This window comes from Lolium rigidum, chromosome 7, assembly GCF_022539505.1.
Source record: "Lolium rigidum isolate FL_2022 chromosome 7, APGP_CSIRO_Lrig_0.1, whole genome shotgun sequence".
In the NCBI taxonomy this organism is placed as follows: Eukaryota; Viridiplantae; Streptophyta; class Magnoliopsida; order Poales; family Poaceae; genus Lolium; species Lolium rigidum.
In genome coordinates this window covers 167952092-167969345 of record NC_061514.1, presented here as the reverse complement: position 1 = coordinate 167969345, position 17254 = coordinate 167952092, and the positions used below count along the sequence as shown (strand labels likewise).

The 17254-nt window shown below is 40.8% G+C and overlaps 1 protein-coding gene across 1 annotated transcript; it reads left to right on the top strand.

Moving 5' to 3' along the window:
• Positions 1-1300: 1300 nt before the first annotated feature.
• LOC124670482 (importin beta-like SAD2) lies at positions 1301-16836 on the top strand. Its single transcript, XM_047206976.1, has 22 exons — positions 1301-1489; positions 2032-2167; positions 2250-2337; positions 2997-3149; positions 3553-3715; positions 3794-3978; positions 4055-4228; positions 4735-4880; positions 4967-5090; positions 5168-5348; positions 6462-6621; positions 6693-6734; positions 6810-6928; positions 7021-7219; positions 7664-7795; positions 8480-8583; positions 8675-8854; positions 10528-10667; positions 10757-10896; positions 11041-11189; positions 15939-16068; positions 16152-16836. Exons 1-22 carry the CDS (start codon positions 1400-1402, stop codon positions 16301-16303), a joined length of 3087 nt encoding a protein of 1028 aa, XP_047062932.1. The 5' UTR covers positions 1301-1399; the 3' UTR covers positions 16304-16836.
• The last annotated feature ends 418 nt before the right edge of the window (positions 16837-17254 follow it).

The following is a 17254-nucleotide window of genomic DNA, read 5'->3' as shown; positions in this document are numbered from 1 at the left end:
GAACCACATCTCATTGTAACAACGCAAAAGCACCCAGATAATTCCAGACAAGCAGCAGTAGGCTCTGTCATCGAGCAGGTGTTCCAAAACTGGGTAAATCGTGTACCACCGTACCGAGTGCTCTCCGCCCTATCGCCCCTACTTCTGCCCCCCCCCTCCGTGAGGATCTCTCCTCTGGGGTACCGTTCGAATAGGCAACGACATGGTGGGAGGAGCCGGAAGGTAGAGGCAACAAAGCATGAATTCATTGGCGACATACCGTTGAGTGGAGGCTAGATTGGGCAAGGACGATGGACGAGAAAACAAGAGAAATTTTGGAGCCTCCTAGTCATGTGAAGAAGACAACCTAGTAACAACCAAAGGACGTGACTCGTCGAAAGCGCTCTGTGTGACCATCTGCGAGGCTGGTTTGGAGGAAGAGGGTGGAAAGTGAAGGAAGTTATCCGCAGTGAGCAAAACTCAGTAATATCAAGAAACTAAAGGCTTTTCCATGATATAAATTTTGTTGATAGGTTTTTTCTTTGTACAAGTTCTTAGAGCTTTTATTTGATCCATTTGTTTATACACGGAAAAATAGAACAAAAATTCCAACAACAAAGCTAACAACAAAAAGTTACACAAACAAATAAAAGTGATCCGCCAAACAAATAATAAATCAAATCAACTCAAGTGGGAGTTCAGCTAGAACCATGAAGGTACGATAGTAGGTGGCATCAGCCAACTGAGATGTATCGACTGAGCCATATAAAAATAGAAGCATTGTAAAATAATTTTATTTAGATTGAGATGACATTGTACAACTGTGATGACATTGGCCAATATTAAAATGTGTGTCCAAATCAGCGACAACTAGTATGGAAAGAGAGAGTAGGTAAGAAGAGGAGCGTGTGGTTCACCTCTTCCAAATTTGGAGTGTGTTTGCTCTCTGGCGAAAATAATGTTTAGCTTGACCACGGGCTGGCCAATATATTGTTGTGAAGAAAAATGAATTAACACCATCGAAAGAATGGCCAACTTTCAGACATGGCAGAAATTCCGGTAGAGTCTACAGGGATCCAGGGTTGCAGGCCGGGCTTGCTCGGGCTGGCTCGGCCGAGCAAAGCAAAGCAAAACCCCTTGACCAAACCCTAGACTTAAATACCCACCCCCGCTGATCCGCCCCCTCCTTTCTCTGCCTGGAGCACGCACGGCGCGGCGCGCACGCACGGACGCACGCCCAACTCACCGCGACGCACGCCACAAGTGGGACGACGACCATCTCCGACTCCCCCCCACTCGCCACTCCGCCCCCGCCGCCCCCGCCGCCCATCGACAACCCTAGCCCGGGGGTTCCGGCCTCGGCCCGTCCGCGGTCCCTCGCGCCCCGCCCCTGCCCCCGTTGGTCGGCCCGGCCGCCGCCATGGATCTGGCCAGCCTGACCCTGGTGCTGCGCTCCGCGCTCAGCCACTCCCCCGAGGAGCGCAAGGCCGCCGAGGCCAGCCTCAACCAGGTTAGTCGTGATCACCACGCTCTACCCTCTCTCGCTCCGTTGCTTCCGTTGACGCGCCAGCCCCGATGAACCGTACTAGTCGATTTGGGGCGCCGCCCCGCGTCTCCCCCTTGTTGGGTGGAATCCCGCTCAATCGAATCAGTCAGATCAGTAGTAGTACGCCTCAGTCCAACATCGAGTTGATTGCTGTTGCTATGTTTGATCTGGAGCTAGTTTATTTCCCTGTCGAATTGGATCAGTTCGAACCAGGGATCTGCACGAGCTCCGCCCCTGGATCGATTCCGATGCTCGATGCGCGTGCTAATGCACTTGGATTTGGTTGTGGAGTTATGCTCGCTCAACGGAATTATGTTCCTAGCTCGTACAGGTGTTCTGGTTGGCATTATTGCTCCAGGTCACGAGTTGGTGGCTCTAGCAAACCTGTTCAATCAAGCAGCCTGTCATTACACCTGAAAAAATAATAATACAGTAGCATACAATTTTCAATCTTAATACTGCTATTACTTCGGACCCTTACACTTCGGTTCCTGTGGTTGCTGCAGATTCAGTACGCGCAGCAACATCTGGTGAGGCTGCTGCAGATCATCGTCGATGGGAATTGTGATCTGGCTGTGAGGCAGGTCGCGAGCATTCACTTCAAGAACTTTGTTTCCAAAGCCTGGTCACCTCTTGATCCTGGTACATCTACGCTACTAGCTGAGCAACTGCCTCTTTTCTTTCTCTGATAACTAACAATCTTTATTTTTTTTCCTTTATGTAGAAGAAACGCAAACAATTCCAGAAGCTGACAAGTCCATGGTCCGTGAGAACATTCTGGGCTTTGTTACTCAATTGCCTCCACTGCTAAGGTTAATAACTTTGTTGCAATCCACATATCCTTTCCTTAACAAGTAAACATTTTCCTGGCATGGTCTCTTGATAGAATTGTGGTGCAGTATGTGTTTGCTTATATTGATACTTCTTTTTACCGGATACACTGAACTCTAGGACCTCTAGTTTTCAGTAATAATGTACTCACCATGTTTTATTGTTGGATATCACTAATTTTCCTTTTACTAATCGAGGGCAAATGATGTTCACCATATTTGGTTTCTGTCTACATGTAAATAGCTTCATCTTTCAGCTAATTACAGTTAAAAAGGAGCTACAATCATGGTTTGATGTTCCATTTTCTGGGCAATAAAAGCAATATTACGTAGTAAAAGAATACTGATTGTGCCTTCACGGTACACATATAATACAAGCCATCTAAGTAGAGTTTTGTTAGTTCTTTTAAAACGTCTGTTCCCTCTTTTCCTTTGTATGAAACCTCCATTTGTTGAGAAGCATCATACAAAGTGTCTCCTCACTCCTCAGGTTGTAAGGCAGGACACACGGTATTTTTTTTTGCCTTCGTAGTGTTTCACTAGTGTGTTATGATTTCTTAATGGTGAAAACACAACATCCAGAGTTGTTGATATTGGGAAAATGCATGGATAACCGACACATCTTTCATGACTATTTTTAGAGCACAGCTTGGAGAAAGCATCAAGACCTTGGTCCTTTCGGATTATCCTGAGCAGTGGCCTAGTCTTCTACATTGGGTTACACATAACCTGGAATCACAGGATCAAATTTTTGGAGCACTTTATGTGCTAAGGATCCTTTCCCGGAAATATGAGTAAGCATACATACCACCTTTTTCTTCTATTTATATGCTTGATAGTTGCATTATCACTTACTCTAGTTGGATATGTTTTGAAATTCTGTAACTCAAAATTACATAGGGTTACATATTTCTGTTGCTTTCGACTTGTAACTTTTTTACTCGTCGTATCATTTCTTTTATTCATTTTGCTGGAAGAATGATGTGGAGGTTGTTTAGAAAGAAAATGAAGCAATGTTGTCATCAAGATGACACTGTCATCCTAGACTTCTGCTTTAAATGAAGGATGTACGATGTACATCATAGATATCCTCTAATGAAAGTTTTGCTGTAGTTCATGATGCCATCACACTACAGTGCTATTGTTTTCTGTTTATATGAGTTGACACACTTATCCTATTTACGCCTCATTGTTTAGGTTCAAGTCAGACGAGGAAAGGCTACCTTTGTATCAAATTGTCGAGGAGTGTTTTCCTCGCTTGTTAAATATATTCAACACACTTGTCCAGATTGCCAATCCTCCAATTGAAGTAGCTGACTTGATCAAGCTGATCTGCAAAATATTCTGGTCCTCGATTTATGTATGTTCTTAGTCTTATTAAGTTCTTTTCCCCAGTTTTTTCTTGTATGCTTATGGTCTTGCCATGTGCTTTCCGCAGCTCGAAATTCCAAAGCAATTGTTTGAACCAAATATCTTCAATGCATGGATTCTTCTATTCTTGAACTTGTTGGAAAGGCCAGTTCCGTTGGAAGGGCAACCATCGGATCCTGATGCTAGGAAAGCTTGGGGCTGGTGGAAAGTCAAGAAATGGATTACGCATATCTTGAACCGTCTATACAGTCGGTCAGTATTAAATTAAGTTGGTAACGTTTTTCGTTGATCATTATTTTTTACTTTGTGTTCCATTTGACATCGACAGGTTTGCTGATATGAAGGTTCATAAGCCAGAGAGCAAAGCTTTTGCTCAAATGTTTCAAAAGAACTATGCTGGAAGAATTTTGGGATGTCACTTACAGTTGCTCAATGCAATCCGCACTGGTGGTTATTTGCCCGATAGGGTTATCAATCTTATTCTTCAATATCTCACGAACAGGTTTGTGGAGTTCTTTTCTGTAGCAGCATGATGTACTTCCATAGGACAAACTAGCTTTCGTAATTATGTTTGCAGTGCTACCTTTCCTTATTTCTTGTTTCTCCCATGTCTCACGAACCATGGGTGTGTGCAAGTCTATCTAACTATGTTATATAATTTCAACAGCACAATTTGCTTTACTGAGGTCGTTCACAAATTCTGTTCCGTATTACCTAAGAATGAATAAATTTTCAAGCAGAATTTACCTTTTATAACTAGTGTACTAGTGTATGATATATGACCTTCTTTTCGAGAGTACTAGATTTCTGTTGACATTTACTAGTTGCATGTTGAAATTTTCTGTTCATCATTTTGTATGTATCTTACTGGATATCTCCTATGCAATTGTTGCATCCCTTATTTTGGCCACCACGTAAAAAATGTGTATCATTGAGATGATAATTTTTCTGGTGATCTCTAAATGCATGGTGGCTGCCTGTAAGTAATTGTTTACATTTTTCTTGCAGTATCACGAAAAACAGCATGTATCAGCTGATGCAACCACAAATGGACATAATTCTTTTCGAGATAATATTTCCACTGATGTGCTTCAGTGACAATGACCAAATGTTATGGGATGAAGATCCACATGAATATATTCGGAAAGGCTATGGTAAAATTGCATGATTGACTTAAATCTCCATTGCATTTTCAGTTTTCATCTCTTTACTCTTGATGCTTTTTTTGGTACATATACAGATATAATTGAAGATTTGTATAGTCCGCGAACAGCTGCTATGGATTTTGTCAGCGAATTGGTAAGAAAGCGGGGAAAAGCCAACCTACAAAAGTTTATCCAATTTATTGTGGGAATATTCATGAGGTATTCATCATTCTTCTGTGATTCATGCTGTGAGTCTCGACCTTTATGAGCTATATAATTGAAGAATACCTTGGTAGGTATGATGAGGCATCTGTTGAAGTGAAGCCATACCGCCAAAAAGATGGTGCACTTCTTGCCATTGGGACATTATGTGATAGACTGAAACAAACTGATCCATATAAAGCTGAACTTGAGCGTATGCTAGTTCAACATGTCTTTCCAGAGTTCAGTAGTCAAGTTGGACACTTACGTGCAAAGGTAGTTCTACCTTCTATTTCTTGTTATAGTTTGGACCTTCAGATCATGTACACAATTTATTTAAGGATCTGCATTTCAGAATTACGATGTACTCCCTCTGTCCGTAATATGTTTTGCAGGTTGCAATAACATCTTATATTATGGGACAGAGGGACTATATTATTGTTTCATACCACTTCACATATCTATAACTTTTTAATTAGAAAAGTTGGAAATATGCTTTCCGTACACAGAAATTCTCTACCACCCCAGCCCCAAAAAGTCACCTTATTCACTCATATAATGTTTGAATGTATTCACTGTTTTCTTTATAATATCTTGTTGAATAATTTGTGAAAAAGTAGGATTTTTTCTTCCAAATTCCAACCAGGCCTGGGCGGAGTGTGCCACCAGTGCGGCCCGCACAGGGCCCTGAATTTTTGGAGGCTCCAAATTCTGCCCAGCACGAGACAGATGCCCAGTAACACCGCCCAACTCTGGCCCATTTTTCACGAGTAACGCTCTAGCCAGCGACGTTTTTGGCTGGTAAAATTTTTAAGGTCGTGGAAGCCAATTCGATCTTTGGATCGCCCAGACGGAAAAGTTCAGCTAGCCAACTACGCTAGCTTCTCTTTGTGTTGCACCAGCAAACAACACAAAAACCTATTTATTAAATACAACATTATTAGTCTCTAACAGATTTGTCAGCAAATATCTCCAAAAATTTCAGCAGATTAGGCCTATTTTTCTAGTTTTTCACAGGGCCCCAAATTTTGCCGGCTCGGCCCTGATCCAAACACACAACTTTTCAACATGAAACAAAAAGCCTTATCTCAGTGTGACAAGTGGTTCTCACAACCTAAACAGCTCAAAGTTGACTCCAAATTGTGACCACTGTTGTTTTATTTAAATTACTGCCATCTTTAAGAGACCCTTTGTTCAAGTCATTCTACAAGGCACTCTATTTGCTCTGTCGTAACACAACTTTACTGTCTGCTACTTAATACTCCGTATTTTTTTATTTATTTATTTTGTGATGTTTTTGTTTAATTCAAAGACCGATTTCTGTAGTTTTTCTTTGATGTACTCGCTACTTCTATGTGACATCAAGCTAATACATTACACGGGCAATAGGCAGCATGGGTTGCAGGGCAGTATGCAAGCATCAACTTCTCGGACCAAGACAATTTTCGCAAAGCTATGCATTGTGTTATCTCTGGTTTGCGTGATCCAGAACTTCCTGTCAGAGTTGATTCAGTCTTTGCTCTCCGTTCTTTCGTTGAAGCATGCAAAGGTGATCTTGATACTTGGTCAGTTATTTACTTTGTTCTGTTCCTTCCTTACAGTTTCTGTTTTATACTACAGATCTCGATGAGATCCGTCCAATTCTTCCTCAGCTTCTTGATGGTAAGAATTACTTTATTCAACCTTTTTATGACGGTGCTTTTGTCATGGTTTGATGGTTTATTACTTTATTTGCAGAATTTTTTAAGCTCATGGGTGAAGTTGAGAATGAGGACCTTGTTTTTACCCTTGAGACAATTGTTGATAGATTTGGTGAAGAGATGGCACCTTATGCTCTTGGACTGTGCCAGAGTTTGGTATGTTGCCCCTTGATTTATGTTCAACTCAATATATTGTTATGTGCCACACTAAATCATCCTTCCTGAAACTTGTTTACTAAATTTCATAGGCTGCTGCCTTCTGGCGATGCATGGCTAGTTCAGAAGCTGATGATGAAGTCGAGGACTCTGGTGCTTTGGCTGCTGTTGGGTGCTTACGTGCTATAAGCACTATCCTTGAGTCCATCAGCAGTCTTCCCCACCTTTTTATCCAAATAGAGCCCACTTTGTTGCCTATTTTACGAAGGATGTTGACTTCAGATGGTCAAGGTATTTTGTTGTCTGATTATAATAACACGTGCGTGTGTGCTGTTATTACATTTCACGGATACACCTTTTCTTAGCTAGCTGTTTGCATATCAGTTTGTAGTTAGATCTTATTGGAAATAACCTTGTTTGTTCAGGATGTTGATGCTTTTGAGATGTACTAAATCCAAACATGTACATAAATGATTTCTGAATTGTGATAGACTTCTCAACTTTCTTTTTAATGTAAGTGATAAAACCTTTCAGCTCATGAGAAGCCTGTAGATAGTTACAATTATCAGCTACCCTCCCTCCTCTATATTTGCTAGCAAAGATGTAACCTTGTAAGAACTCAGATAGCTATCCGATATTTGAGGGAGATAGTTTTTTGTGTTAGTATCAGGTTTGACTTTATAAACTTTGTTTTCTCTTCCTTAGTCTCTTATGATACTTGACTTTGTTCTGCAGATGTTTATGAAGAAGTTCTAGAAATAGTGTCCTACATGACCTTTTATTCACCAACGATTTCTTTGGACATGTGGAGCTTGTGGCCATTGATGATGGAAGCTCTTAATGATTGGGCAATCGATTTCTTTGAGAGTAAGTCTTCCATTGTTTTGCTGTTAACTTTGCTATATGCTGAAAATTAAATTTAAATCATACACATTTCTTGCTTTTTGTTCGTGTCGATACCCAAAAAATAATGCTTTCCAAGTGTCTGGCATTTTTCTTATTTGAGATATTTTGAGAGATCAGCCTGTTTAACTCCCCCCCGCACCCCTCTCTTTAATACTCCCTTCAGTCCTATTTAATTGACTCAGATTTAGTATAAAGTTGTACTAAATCCGAGTCAATTAAAAGAGACCGGAGGGAGTACCTTGCTAACTGCTTAATACATAACTGAAAAAGATTTTGGCATATTGCATACAAAATTTGTTTTTCTTTGTTCGGTTTGATTGAAAGTGCTAAGTGTTTGAGCGCAAGACGCCAATTCAATTGGCATAATGTTTCTCTTGGTAGATACGGATAACAGGAATCTTCATAATTTTTGTCGCTCTGTTTGACGTAATTAGTACAATACCTGGTCTGTCATCTGTGTGCTGTTATTATGAAGTGCTTACTTTTTTATGTACTTTAGTCGTGTATATCTGCTGGACTGCTTATTTTCCAGCTGTTAAGATAGCAAACTAACCTGGTAGTGAATATCGTACCTGTTGGGATACTTTATCATTATTTTTTACAGCTTTTTATAGCTCATTGTTTAATATTTTTGTTGCCCTGCAGATATTCTTGTCCCACTAGACAATTACATTTCTCGTGGTACTGATCATTTTGTTACCTGCAAAGAGCCTGATTATCAACAAAGCCTATGGAAAGGACTATCATCTGTGAGTGTGGATTAGGTTCATTTTTTACTTGCAATTTGTTCGAGGGTTTTTGAATTCTTGCTCTTACTGTTGCCTATTGATATTTTTGTAGGTTATGACAGACCAAAACATGGAAGATTCTGATATCTTGCCGGCACCCAAGCTCATTGAAGTATTTTTTCAAAATTGCAAAGGTCAAGTCGATCATTGGGTTGAGCCTTATCTCAGGCTTACGATTGATAGGCTCCGTCGAGCAGAGAAGCCATATCTGAAATGTCTTCTTGTTCAAGTGGTAAGAAATGTGCATCCTACCTTTCTCTATTTGGTCTAAACATGATAATCATCTAAAATGCTTCATCGCAGCTTTGCTGTGATTATTTTGTTGTACTCCCTCCATCCCAATATAAGGTGCTCAAGTTTGTCCAGATACGGTTGTATCTAGGCGTATTTTCAGTGTGTAGATACATCTGTATATAGAAAAAGTTGAGCAGCTTATTTTGGGACAGAGGGAGTACTATTTACCTCAATGTTTTTAGCTCTTCTATATCAGTGTGTATAAGTACCATCATATGTTACTGCAGAGTAGATTTTGCAGTAGTACTTCAAAATTGGAGGATAGCTAAATGCTTAGTGCTAAACATAGCTGGTCAACTTAAAATGTATTCTGCAGCTTGGTTTGGCAACCCTGTGCTGGGCCGCACTGGTCCTGCCTTTACCTCCCTATTTTTGGTTCGAACCAGTTGGAACTACATACAATCTTACGAACCCAGGGAAAACACGAAGTGTTACCATTTATTACAGTTTTTCTATATTGCAAGTTGAAAAACCATGTTTGCAAACCAAAGGTATTGCATATTATGTAGCTTAGAATTGACATAAATTGGTTAAGCTCTGACCAAATTACTTTTCCCAAATGAAACGTAAAGCCCCTTTTGGATACATAATATTTTGAAGTTCTCTTGGAACACTACGGTTTCTGGAAAACTAAGTTTTTAATACTTTGAGTTCGGATACCACAAAAACTCTAGTCTTAGACTACCCCCTTAGTTCCAAATTAACTGAAGTTCTAGCATTGTCCCAAGTCAAATTAAATTATTGTTGACCAAATTTATAGAGAAATATATTTATTTACAACACCAAAGTAGTTTCATCATATAAATATTTTCATACTATATTATATATTTGATGTTGTAGTCAGTTGCAAAAATTTTAGACTTGGGCAATGTAGATAAGTTTGACTGTAGGACAAAGCTAGAACTTCAATCAACTTGGAACAGAGAAAGTATGTAGTTTAATACTGTGTATGCATGCATGAAATCTTGTGGTAATTATTTTTGGTTCGGCGAGTTACAGAGTTTCAAAGAGTTAAGTAGATAAAATTATCTTCTAAATTATGTTTATGCATGCAATGTCTTTGTAATTATTTTTAGATTGGCTAGTTACAGAGTTTCCGAGAGTTGAGTAAATAAAGTACTCTAAATATTCTAATTGCTAAACACACATTTGTTTTTTTTTTGCTAATACTGCAGAAAGCTGTACTATTGGTGAGCTCTAGTAATCCCGTAGCTACACCATATATAAAACATACAGCCTTTTCAAGGAAAAATGCTTCCGAAAGGGGCTTCTCTGATTGAAGTTTTTTTTGTTGTCATTGTTTCCAGTAAATCCACTGCCCTAACCTCAGTTTGTTGCAACTATGTGACTGTCTAACACTAACTGTTTTATTCCCTCAGTCCCATTGGTAACTATATGGTATCATGTATCTTCAATGAGTAGATCGATGGCTCATGTCCTAGGCTAGATCAGTGTTCCTTCTGGTGCCTGTCTAGAATTGACACTGCTGGTTCTGTGTGTTAGCACCCTTGATAATTATGTACTCATGTCCAGTTAAATCTCATTGTCAAAGTATGATCTAGCAGGGATACTGTTTACTGATTGCATTATCTAATTCCTTCTCTACTGCAGATAGCTAACGCGTTCTACTACAATCCTTCGTTCACACTTGCCATATTGCATAAACTTGGAGTTGCAACAGAAATTTTCAACCTTTGGTTTGTCATGTTACAACAAGTAAAAAAAAGCGGCCAGCGGGCGAACTTTAAAAAGTATTTTTCTTACCTCTTGATTGTAAGATTATACCGTGGCGTTTATATGCTGTACTGACTCAAGAAATGGTGTTTCGCTTTACTTGCAGAGAGCATGGTAAGAAAGTCTGCTGCTTAGGATTGACTTCACTTATTGGCCTTCCAGCTAATCAAATTCCGGCAGAGGCTCTAGAGCGTGTTTTCAAGGCAACACTAGAGCTGCTTGTCGCCTACAAGGATCAAGTTGCAGGTGCAGTTCTCTTGTTGATTGTCTGATCCTATGAATCACTAGCTCTTAAAAACTAACATGTATACTAATGCTGTGCCAAAAACTGTGTTGATTAAGTACTGTCTGTATTTTATATTGTCTTAATCTTTTGCGTTAATAAACCAGAATCCAAGACGCAAAATGAGGATACTGATGTGGATGAATTTGATGCTGATGAAGAAGAGGATGAGGAGGACGAGGATGATAAGGAGATGGGTGCTGATGATGAGGATCAGGATGAAGTAAATAGTCTTAATATACAGAGACTAGTACAGGTTTGTGTTGTGATCTTGACTTGAATAAAATTTTGCATTCGGAGATCTTATTGTCAGCCTCTAGTTTTCATGTCATATGCCCATCATGTTAAGTTTATCTGAAGATGCTTGTTATGGTGGAATAGCTAATAGAACTAGTGTAGTCTCTGGTGAAGGACTTCAAAATTACGAGTCGCTGAGTCACAACTTGTCGCTGGGGTACCGACTCGCAGACTAGTCGTGACTAGTCTCGACTAGTGTTAGACTTGTCGACATGTAGTCAACCTGTAAGTACTAAAAATAATACTAAGTAAACAGGCTTGTAATAGTAGATATTGATGGCATAGGGGAGTGGAGAGGAACCTGATACTGTGACAATTGTGTCCGACTGAAATTCTTCTAGGATAAGAGCAGTAGTCCTCTTTCCTTTGGATCCGTCCTCACACAGCCTTTGAAACCTATTCTCCATTTGCCGGTTGTATGAGATGTACCAAAGCTTGTTCAATCTTTTGTACTCTAAGTGGTTTCTCCCTTAGGTATGGATCTGCAAAGTGCAAACAGAAATTTCATGAGAAGCTGCTGCTTCTGCAATAAAACTATAGTGTCAAACCATTCAGCACCTAATTAGTAATTACTTGAGCAAATACGCTCTAATTGCTCTCGCAGCCGGATGATGAAGCGCATAAGCTAATGATTCTCTTGACAAGACATTGGAGTTCATAAGCAAGACCACTATATGCACCCCACCAAAGCACTACAAAAGTAGCAATTCATAGTAGCAGCCACAAAAATCAGAAAATAAAGAAATCAAGAAGCAACTAGAATCACTTACAAGGACTCTTTTTCTCACAATCTTTAATTGCCATTTGCTTCTGAAACAAACACCTTCCGTACTCTCATAATCATAAGCTAGGTTGCTTATCTTGGATTGGAGATCATCATCGGGCTCCATCTTCCATAGCACATCATTGAACATGGAATGCAGCTTTGTAGCTAGTCTCCTCTCATAATCATCAGCTAGGTTGCTTATCTTTGATTGGAGATCATCATCGGGCTCCATCTTCCATAGCACATCATTGAACATGGAATGCAGCTTTGTAGCTAGTCTCTTGTTGGTGTCTTGAATGCCAAAGAACTTGCTTGGGTTCAAGAGCAAGGCAGTACAATGTAGCTTTTGCTCCATCTGATTATCCAACCTCCTCTCAATAATGGCTAGGACTTAAGAACGCTGCACTTAACTTTGAGACAGCTTCAGTAATGTGTGCCTTTGCAACATCCATGGCAGCCCAAATATCATGCATTGCTGGGCTCTCATCACCATCCACAATCCTCAAAGCTTTTAGAAGGGTTGTGATGAAGCTCTCATGCAACTCTCCACAGATTGCCAAAACGGCATTCCCTGCCTCAGTAGTTTTCAATTTGATTGCATACCAATCTGCGCTAACAAAAGAGCTTTGAGTGTTTGCCTTTGAGCCCACATGCTTCTCAGCACGTCATGGTAAGAAGTGAAGGGGTTATATAACCAGAATACCAGATCCATATGCCCTATAGACTCCAATAGAATTTCCCAACTTCTTGAAATGACAATATTGAGTGGAAGGCAATTCTCATACAAGAAATCAGCAACATGGCCATCTATGACATCTTTTTGTTCCTTTGACTTGGTGCCATAGCCCTTCATTGTTCGCTGAACACCCTTTGTTCTATGCCTCTCAGCAACAACCTCTTCTGGTGTCTTGCGAATCTCATCTGCAATTGGCTTGGTTCGTCTCTTTGGCCCTGATGCAGAGACAAAAGAAGAGGTCACACCTACCTTCTTTTCCCTGATGTATTGGGTGCCTTTGAGCTTGCAGCAGCAGCTGCCTTTGAGGTTGCTCCAGCCTGTTCGTCCTCATCATCATCTCCGTCTTCCCCACCACCATCAAGTCCCATGGCCTTAACCTCTGTGTGTGAGATTTCAAATACTCATGCATCTCTTTCCTGATCTCTGCTGCTGCTTTGGGGCATTTCTCTACAATCGAAATACCACCAGCAGCTGCCTTTGAGCTTGCTCCAGCCTGCTCGTCCTCATCATCATCTTCGTCTTCCACACCACCATTTCCATGGCCTTGAACCTCTGTGTATGAGATTTCAAATAGTCATGCATCTCTTTCCTTATTTCTGCTGTTGCTTTGGGGCATTTCTCCACAATCGGAAAACCACCAGCAAGGTGCTTCTTAAACCTAGAAACTTCAGAAGAAACTACCTTGCTGCAGAAAATGCATTAGGGCTTGAATTTCTCCAAGTTCTGGCCAGGAGTCAATACTTCCATCCTGGATCTTTGGACTTTGTTGGCTTCCTCTTAGGATCCTTGGATGGATCATACTGCTCATCATTCTCAGCTTCTGTTTGGGTAGAAACAATCACTTGGGAAATCTCTGGTGGTGACATGGTGATATCCTGCAGCAAATAAGACAGGGGAAAAGGAAACTGATGCAAAGGAGAGTACAGGAGATCAAGAGCAAGAGTAAGGGAGAACAATAGTTACCTGCCGATGGTGGAGTTAGCTAGGTCCTTGGTGTTGGTGCAGCCTTCAGACGAGCTCAAGGAGATCAGGGGAGGAGGCGTGGAGCAGAGCAGCGAGGTGAGAGGCGGCGACGAGCTGGCGGCGGCCAGGTGAGAGGTTGCGCAAGGGGAAGGGTGGCTAGAGGCGAGCCAGCTGGGAGGGAGGGCTCTATTTCGATCTGGGGGGTTAGGGTTTCACGGGAAGGCTTTTATTTCCCAGCCATAACTGTCGTACGACTAAAAAACATAGACAAATCGTGATTTTTAATCGACAAGTCAACTTGTTGATGGACAAGTTCAAGTTCAACTTGTTGTGTCGCTCCAGGTTATCATCAACAAGTTTGCGACAGGCCGACAAGTCGCGCGACTCATCGATAAGTTCAAGTTCAATTTGTTGTGTCGCTCCAGGTTATCATCAACAAGTTTGCGACAGGCCGACAAGTCGCGCGACTCGTAATCCTTGGGCTTACTGATGTTTTTTTGTTGAAATAATGAGTATCAGAAAAACGTAGAAAGTTACTGCATGAATATGTGAACCCTGTTTGGTAGGGCTCCAGATCCTTATTTTTTAGCCCACATCTCCTGATCCTCCCTAGCATCCACTCTTGTGGAGTCTCGAGGGCCGGGCTCCATCTCATGAAGCATAAAAATGGAATATGCTTGATTCTGGTAGTCTTTACTAGATTAGTCTAAAACTAAACAGTTTTATAGAAAACAAATGTGTCTGACTATCAGGTTGATCTAGAAAAACACTGAAAGAGGTATAGGACAGAGAGACCACTTCAAGCGGAGTATTATATACTTCTTGCTTCGGTTATCTGTATGAGGTGCTGCGTTTCTGCTAAAATTATGCAATACTGCACAGTAGCAATATAAACAGATTTTCTTTACCAATTGCGCTTCTGAAGCATCACACTAGCAATGTTTGTACTCGTTCAACTTTCAGCCATGGGAAGATTGTAGTTGTGCGGTCTCATGGTTGTGTAGTTGTGCTGCGACATCATCTTCTACTTGGGTATTGTATAGCTTGGTGTATTAAAAAGAATGCTAAGTTCCATCTCCCATACACAACGTTTTCCTCCCCTGGCAGACCGGGTGATACTGATGGTAGATGCACAAAAGTTGAGTGGAAGAAGGGTAGCTTAATTTCTTACCATCACTGCATGGTAGATGCATCTACAATTGTAAACATATACTGCTAAGTTTTCAATACTTTGCATGTAAACATATACTACTCATAAATAATTATACGGCTTGATAAGGTTTAGGATGGAAACAGACATCTACAATTGTTGATTGTTCTCCAAGGAGAGTAAAAGCCAATCATACAGCCGAGTGAATAAAAAATACAACAAATTAAACATATTGTTCAGTGATTATTGCATCGGTGATACATCAGTTAAACATTAAATGGAAAAATGAGAATTCCTTTTGTGTTACAGTCATGGTAGAATAAGCAAAAGTTTTTGCACAATGTTCTGAAAGGTGCCGCGTCTTGTACTAAAAAGAGAAGTAAATATATGGCCTTGAGCACTTGGTCAATACACATAAAAATGGAAGTGCTTACACAATAGGTGAATAAGCAAACATAATTTGGTTCCACCGAAGAAAATACATCCACTAATCAAACTAAATGTGCATTCTTAAGGAGTTAAGGGGGCTGACGGGTAATTGGCTATAGCATTGGCAGGTATTCATCCAGCTTCTCTGGGTTGATCTGTTTTGGCCATGAGGAGATCTCTCATTTGTCAGTTAATTTCGTCTCTACTCCATGGCTGATCCTCCAATCCGTTTTCTTCTAGCCAGGGCTGCATGCCCCACCAGTTGAAAATCCTATAGAGATAGAGCTGTGCCTTAAATCTTCATAAATAGCAATGATACTTTAGATGAAGGCCCTAGATGAATATCAATGACACTCCAAAAGATGCTATGCCAATGAGCAAAGCTAACACTTAATTTGCCTTCCCTTGCTTGTTCCCACAGACCTTGTGACCCATCTGTATGATGTACCCTAAGCAGGTTGAGCAGCCTTTGCCTCCTTTTGTCTTTTTCATTTGCTGTTAGCTGCACTGGATAGAACACCTAAGGATCCTTTTGTTAACAATGCTGTCTGCAAAGAACAAGTGAAAATATGCTGCGACAAAGATGCATCAGTATTTTGGGTATATTTTTCTATGTGTCTTCCTAGTCCCTGTGCTAACTCTTTACACGCTTCTGATAATTCAGGCAAGAGGTTTCCAGCTCCATGACGATGACGACGACGATGATTCTGATGAGGATTATAGCGATAACGAGGAGCTGCAAACACCAATAGATGAGGTGGATCCATTTATCTTCTTTATTGAGACCATCCAAGGTAGAGAATATTTCCTACATTCTTTTTACAATATTTTACTTGTGCCCGGAATTTCCTGACAAGGTAATAAAAATTTGTTTCAGCCGTACAAGCATCCGATCTGGCCAGGTTCCAGAACCTTATGCAGACTCTGGACTTCCACTACCAGGCACTTGCTAGTGGTGTAGCTCAACATGCCGAGGAAAGAAAAGTTGCAATCGAGAAAGAGAAGTTGGAGAAAGCAAATGCACAGTGATGAGTTATAGCATGTCTTCAGTTTTGTTGCAGGCCAGTATCTTCTGATTTGGTGATCGTAGGCACTGAGCTTGGCAGCAGCTTTGGTCTATTCTTGCAATTGAGGCGGACGACAGAACCATCGGGGATAATCTCTTGCCGGTATTGGCTTCTTTAGTGGATCGTGGTGTGAGCTACCTACGGATTCTACACACTTGTTACAATGCTATTTTGGTCCTGGGCCTCATCTCCCTTTCGTTGATGAATATTTGTTGATGAGCCCTGTGGTGTGGGCGCATCCTCAAGTCAACATGTAGTCTAGGAAGGTCCGTTGTAGAGAGTGTATATGATTGGGTGGTTATTGGTGGATCACCGATATGATGGTTTTTGTCGCTGCAGGGTTTAGCGAATGCCATTTTTGTCCGAACGATTTGTTAAACATTACTGGTGCATGTCTATCATGCGACAGGGTCCTGGTGGAATAAACTTTGCATGCATGTGGTAAGGGTAACCTGGATTTGGTTATCACTACATGCAATTCAGCATGTTGTGAAATTTCTGCTCCAAAGTGAAAATGAAAACCAGATAACGTTGGTATGGTGAAGAATCTTGGTGTCTTTATTATTCTTGTGGCTCTGTGACTGCTGCCTTTTATACACTAGTTGGTAACTGCGTACTGGTAACAACTGAATGGAACATATGAGCCCAGCATATAGCAAGTTCATCCGTTTACTGCCCCCCAAAGGAAGCTTTTATGAATACAGGTTACATAACATCCCAATTCCCTTTTTCTGTCCACCATTTTGAGTCCATTCTTCCAGACGAGTCCTTAATTGTGAAACGGTAGGTAAGTAGCGCATAGCTTTTTGCACTACGTGTGCATCAGCCATACGAGAAATGCATAGGAGCTCTCGGGTGCTACACACGTACTTCATGTAGCACCCCATACATGAAAAAATAATTCAAAAAAGGT

Coding starts and splice junctions, on each gene's coding strand:
- LOC124670482 (XM_047206976.1), top strand. CDS start 1,400: ATGGATCTGGCCAGCCTGACCCTGGTGCTGCGCTCCGCGCTCAGCCAC. Junction 8,855..10,527: donor AATGTCTTCTTGTTCAAGTG/GTAAGAAATGTG, acceptor TCTCTACTGCAG/ATAGCTAACGCGTTCTACTA. Junction 11,190..15,938: donor ATATACAGAGACTAGTACAG/GTTTGTGTTGTG, acceptor CTGATAATTCAG/GCAAGAGGTTTCCAGCTCCA.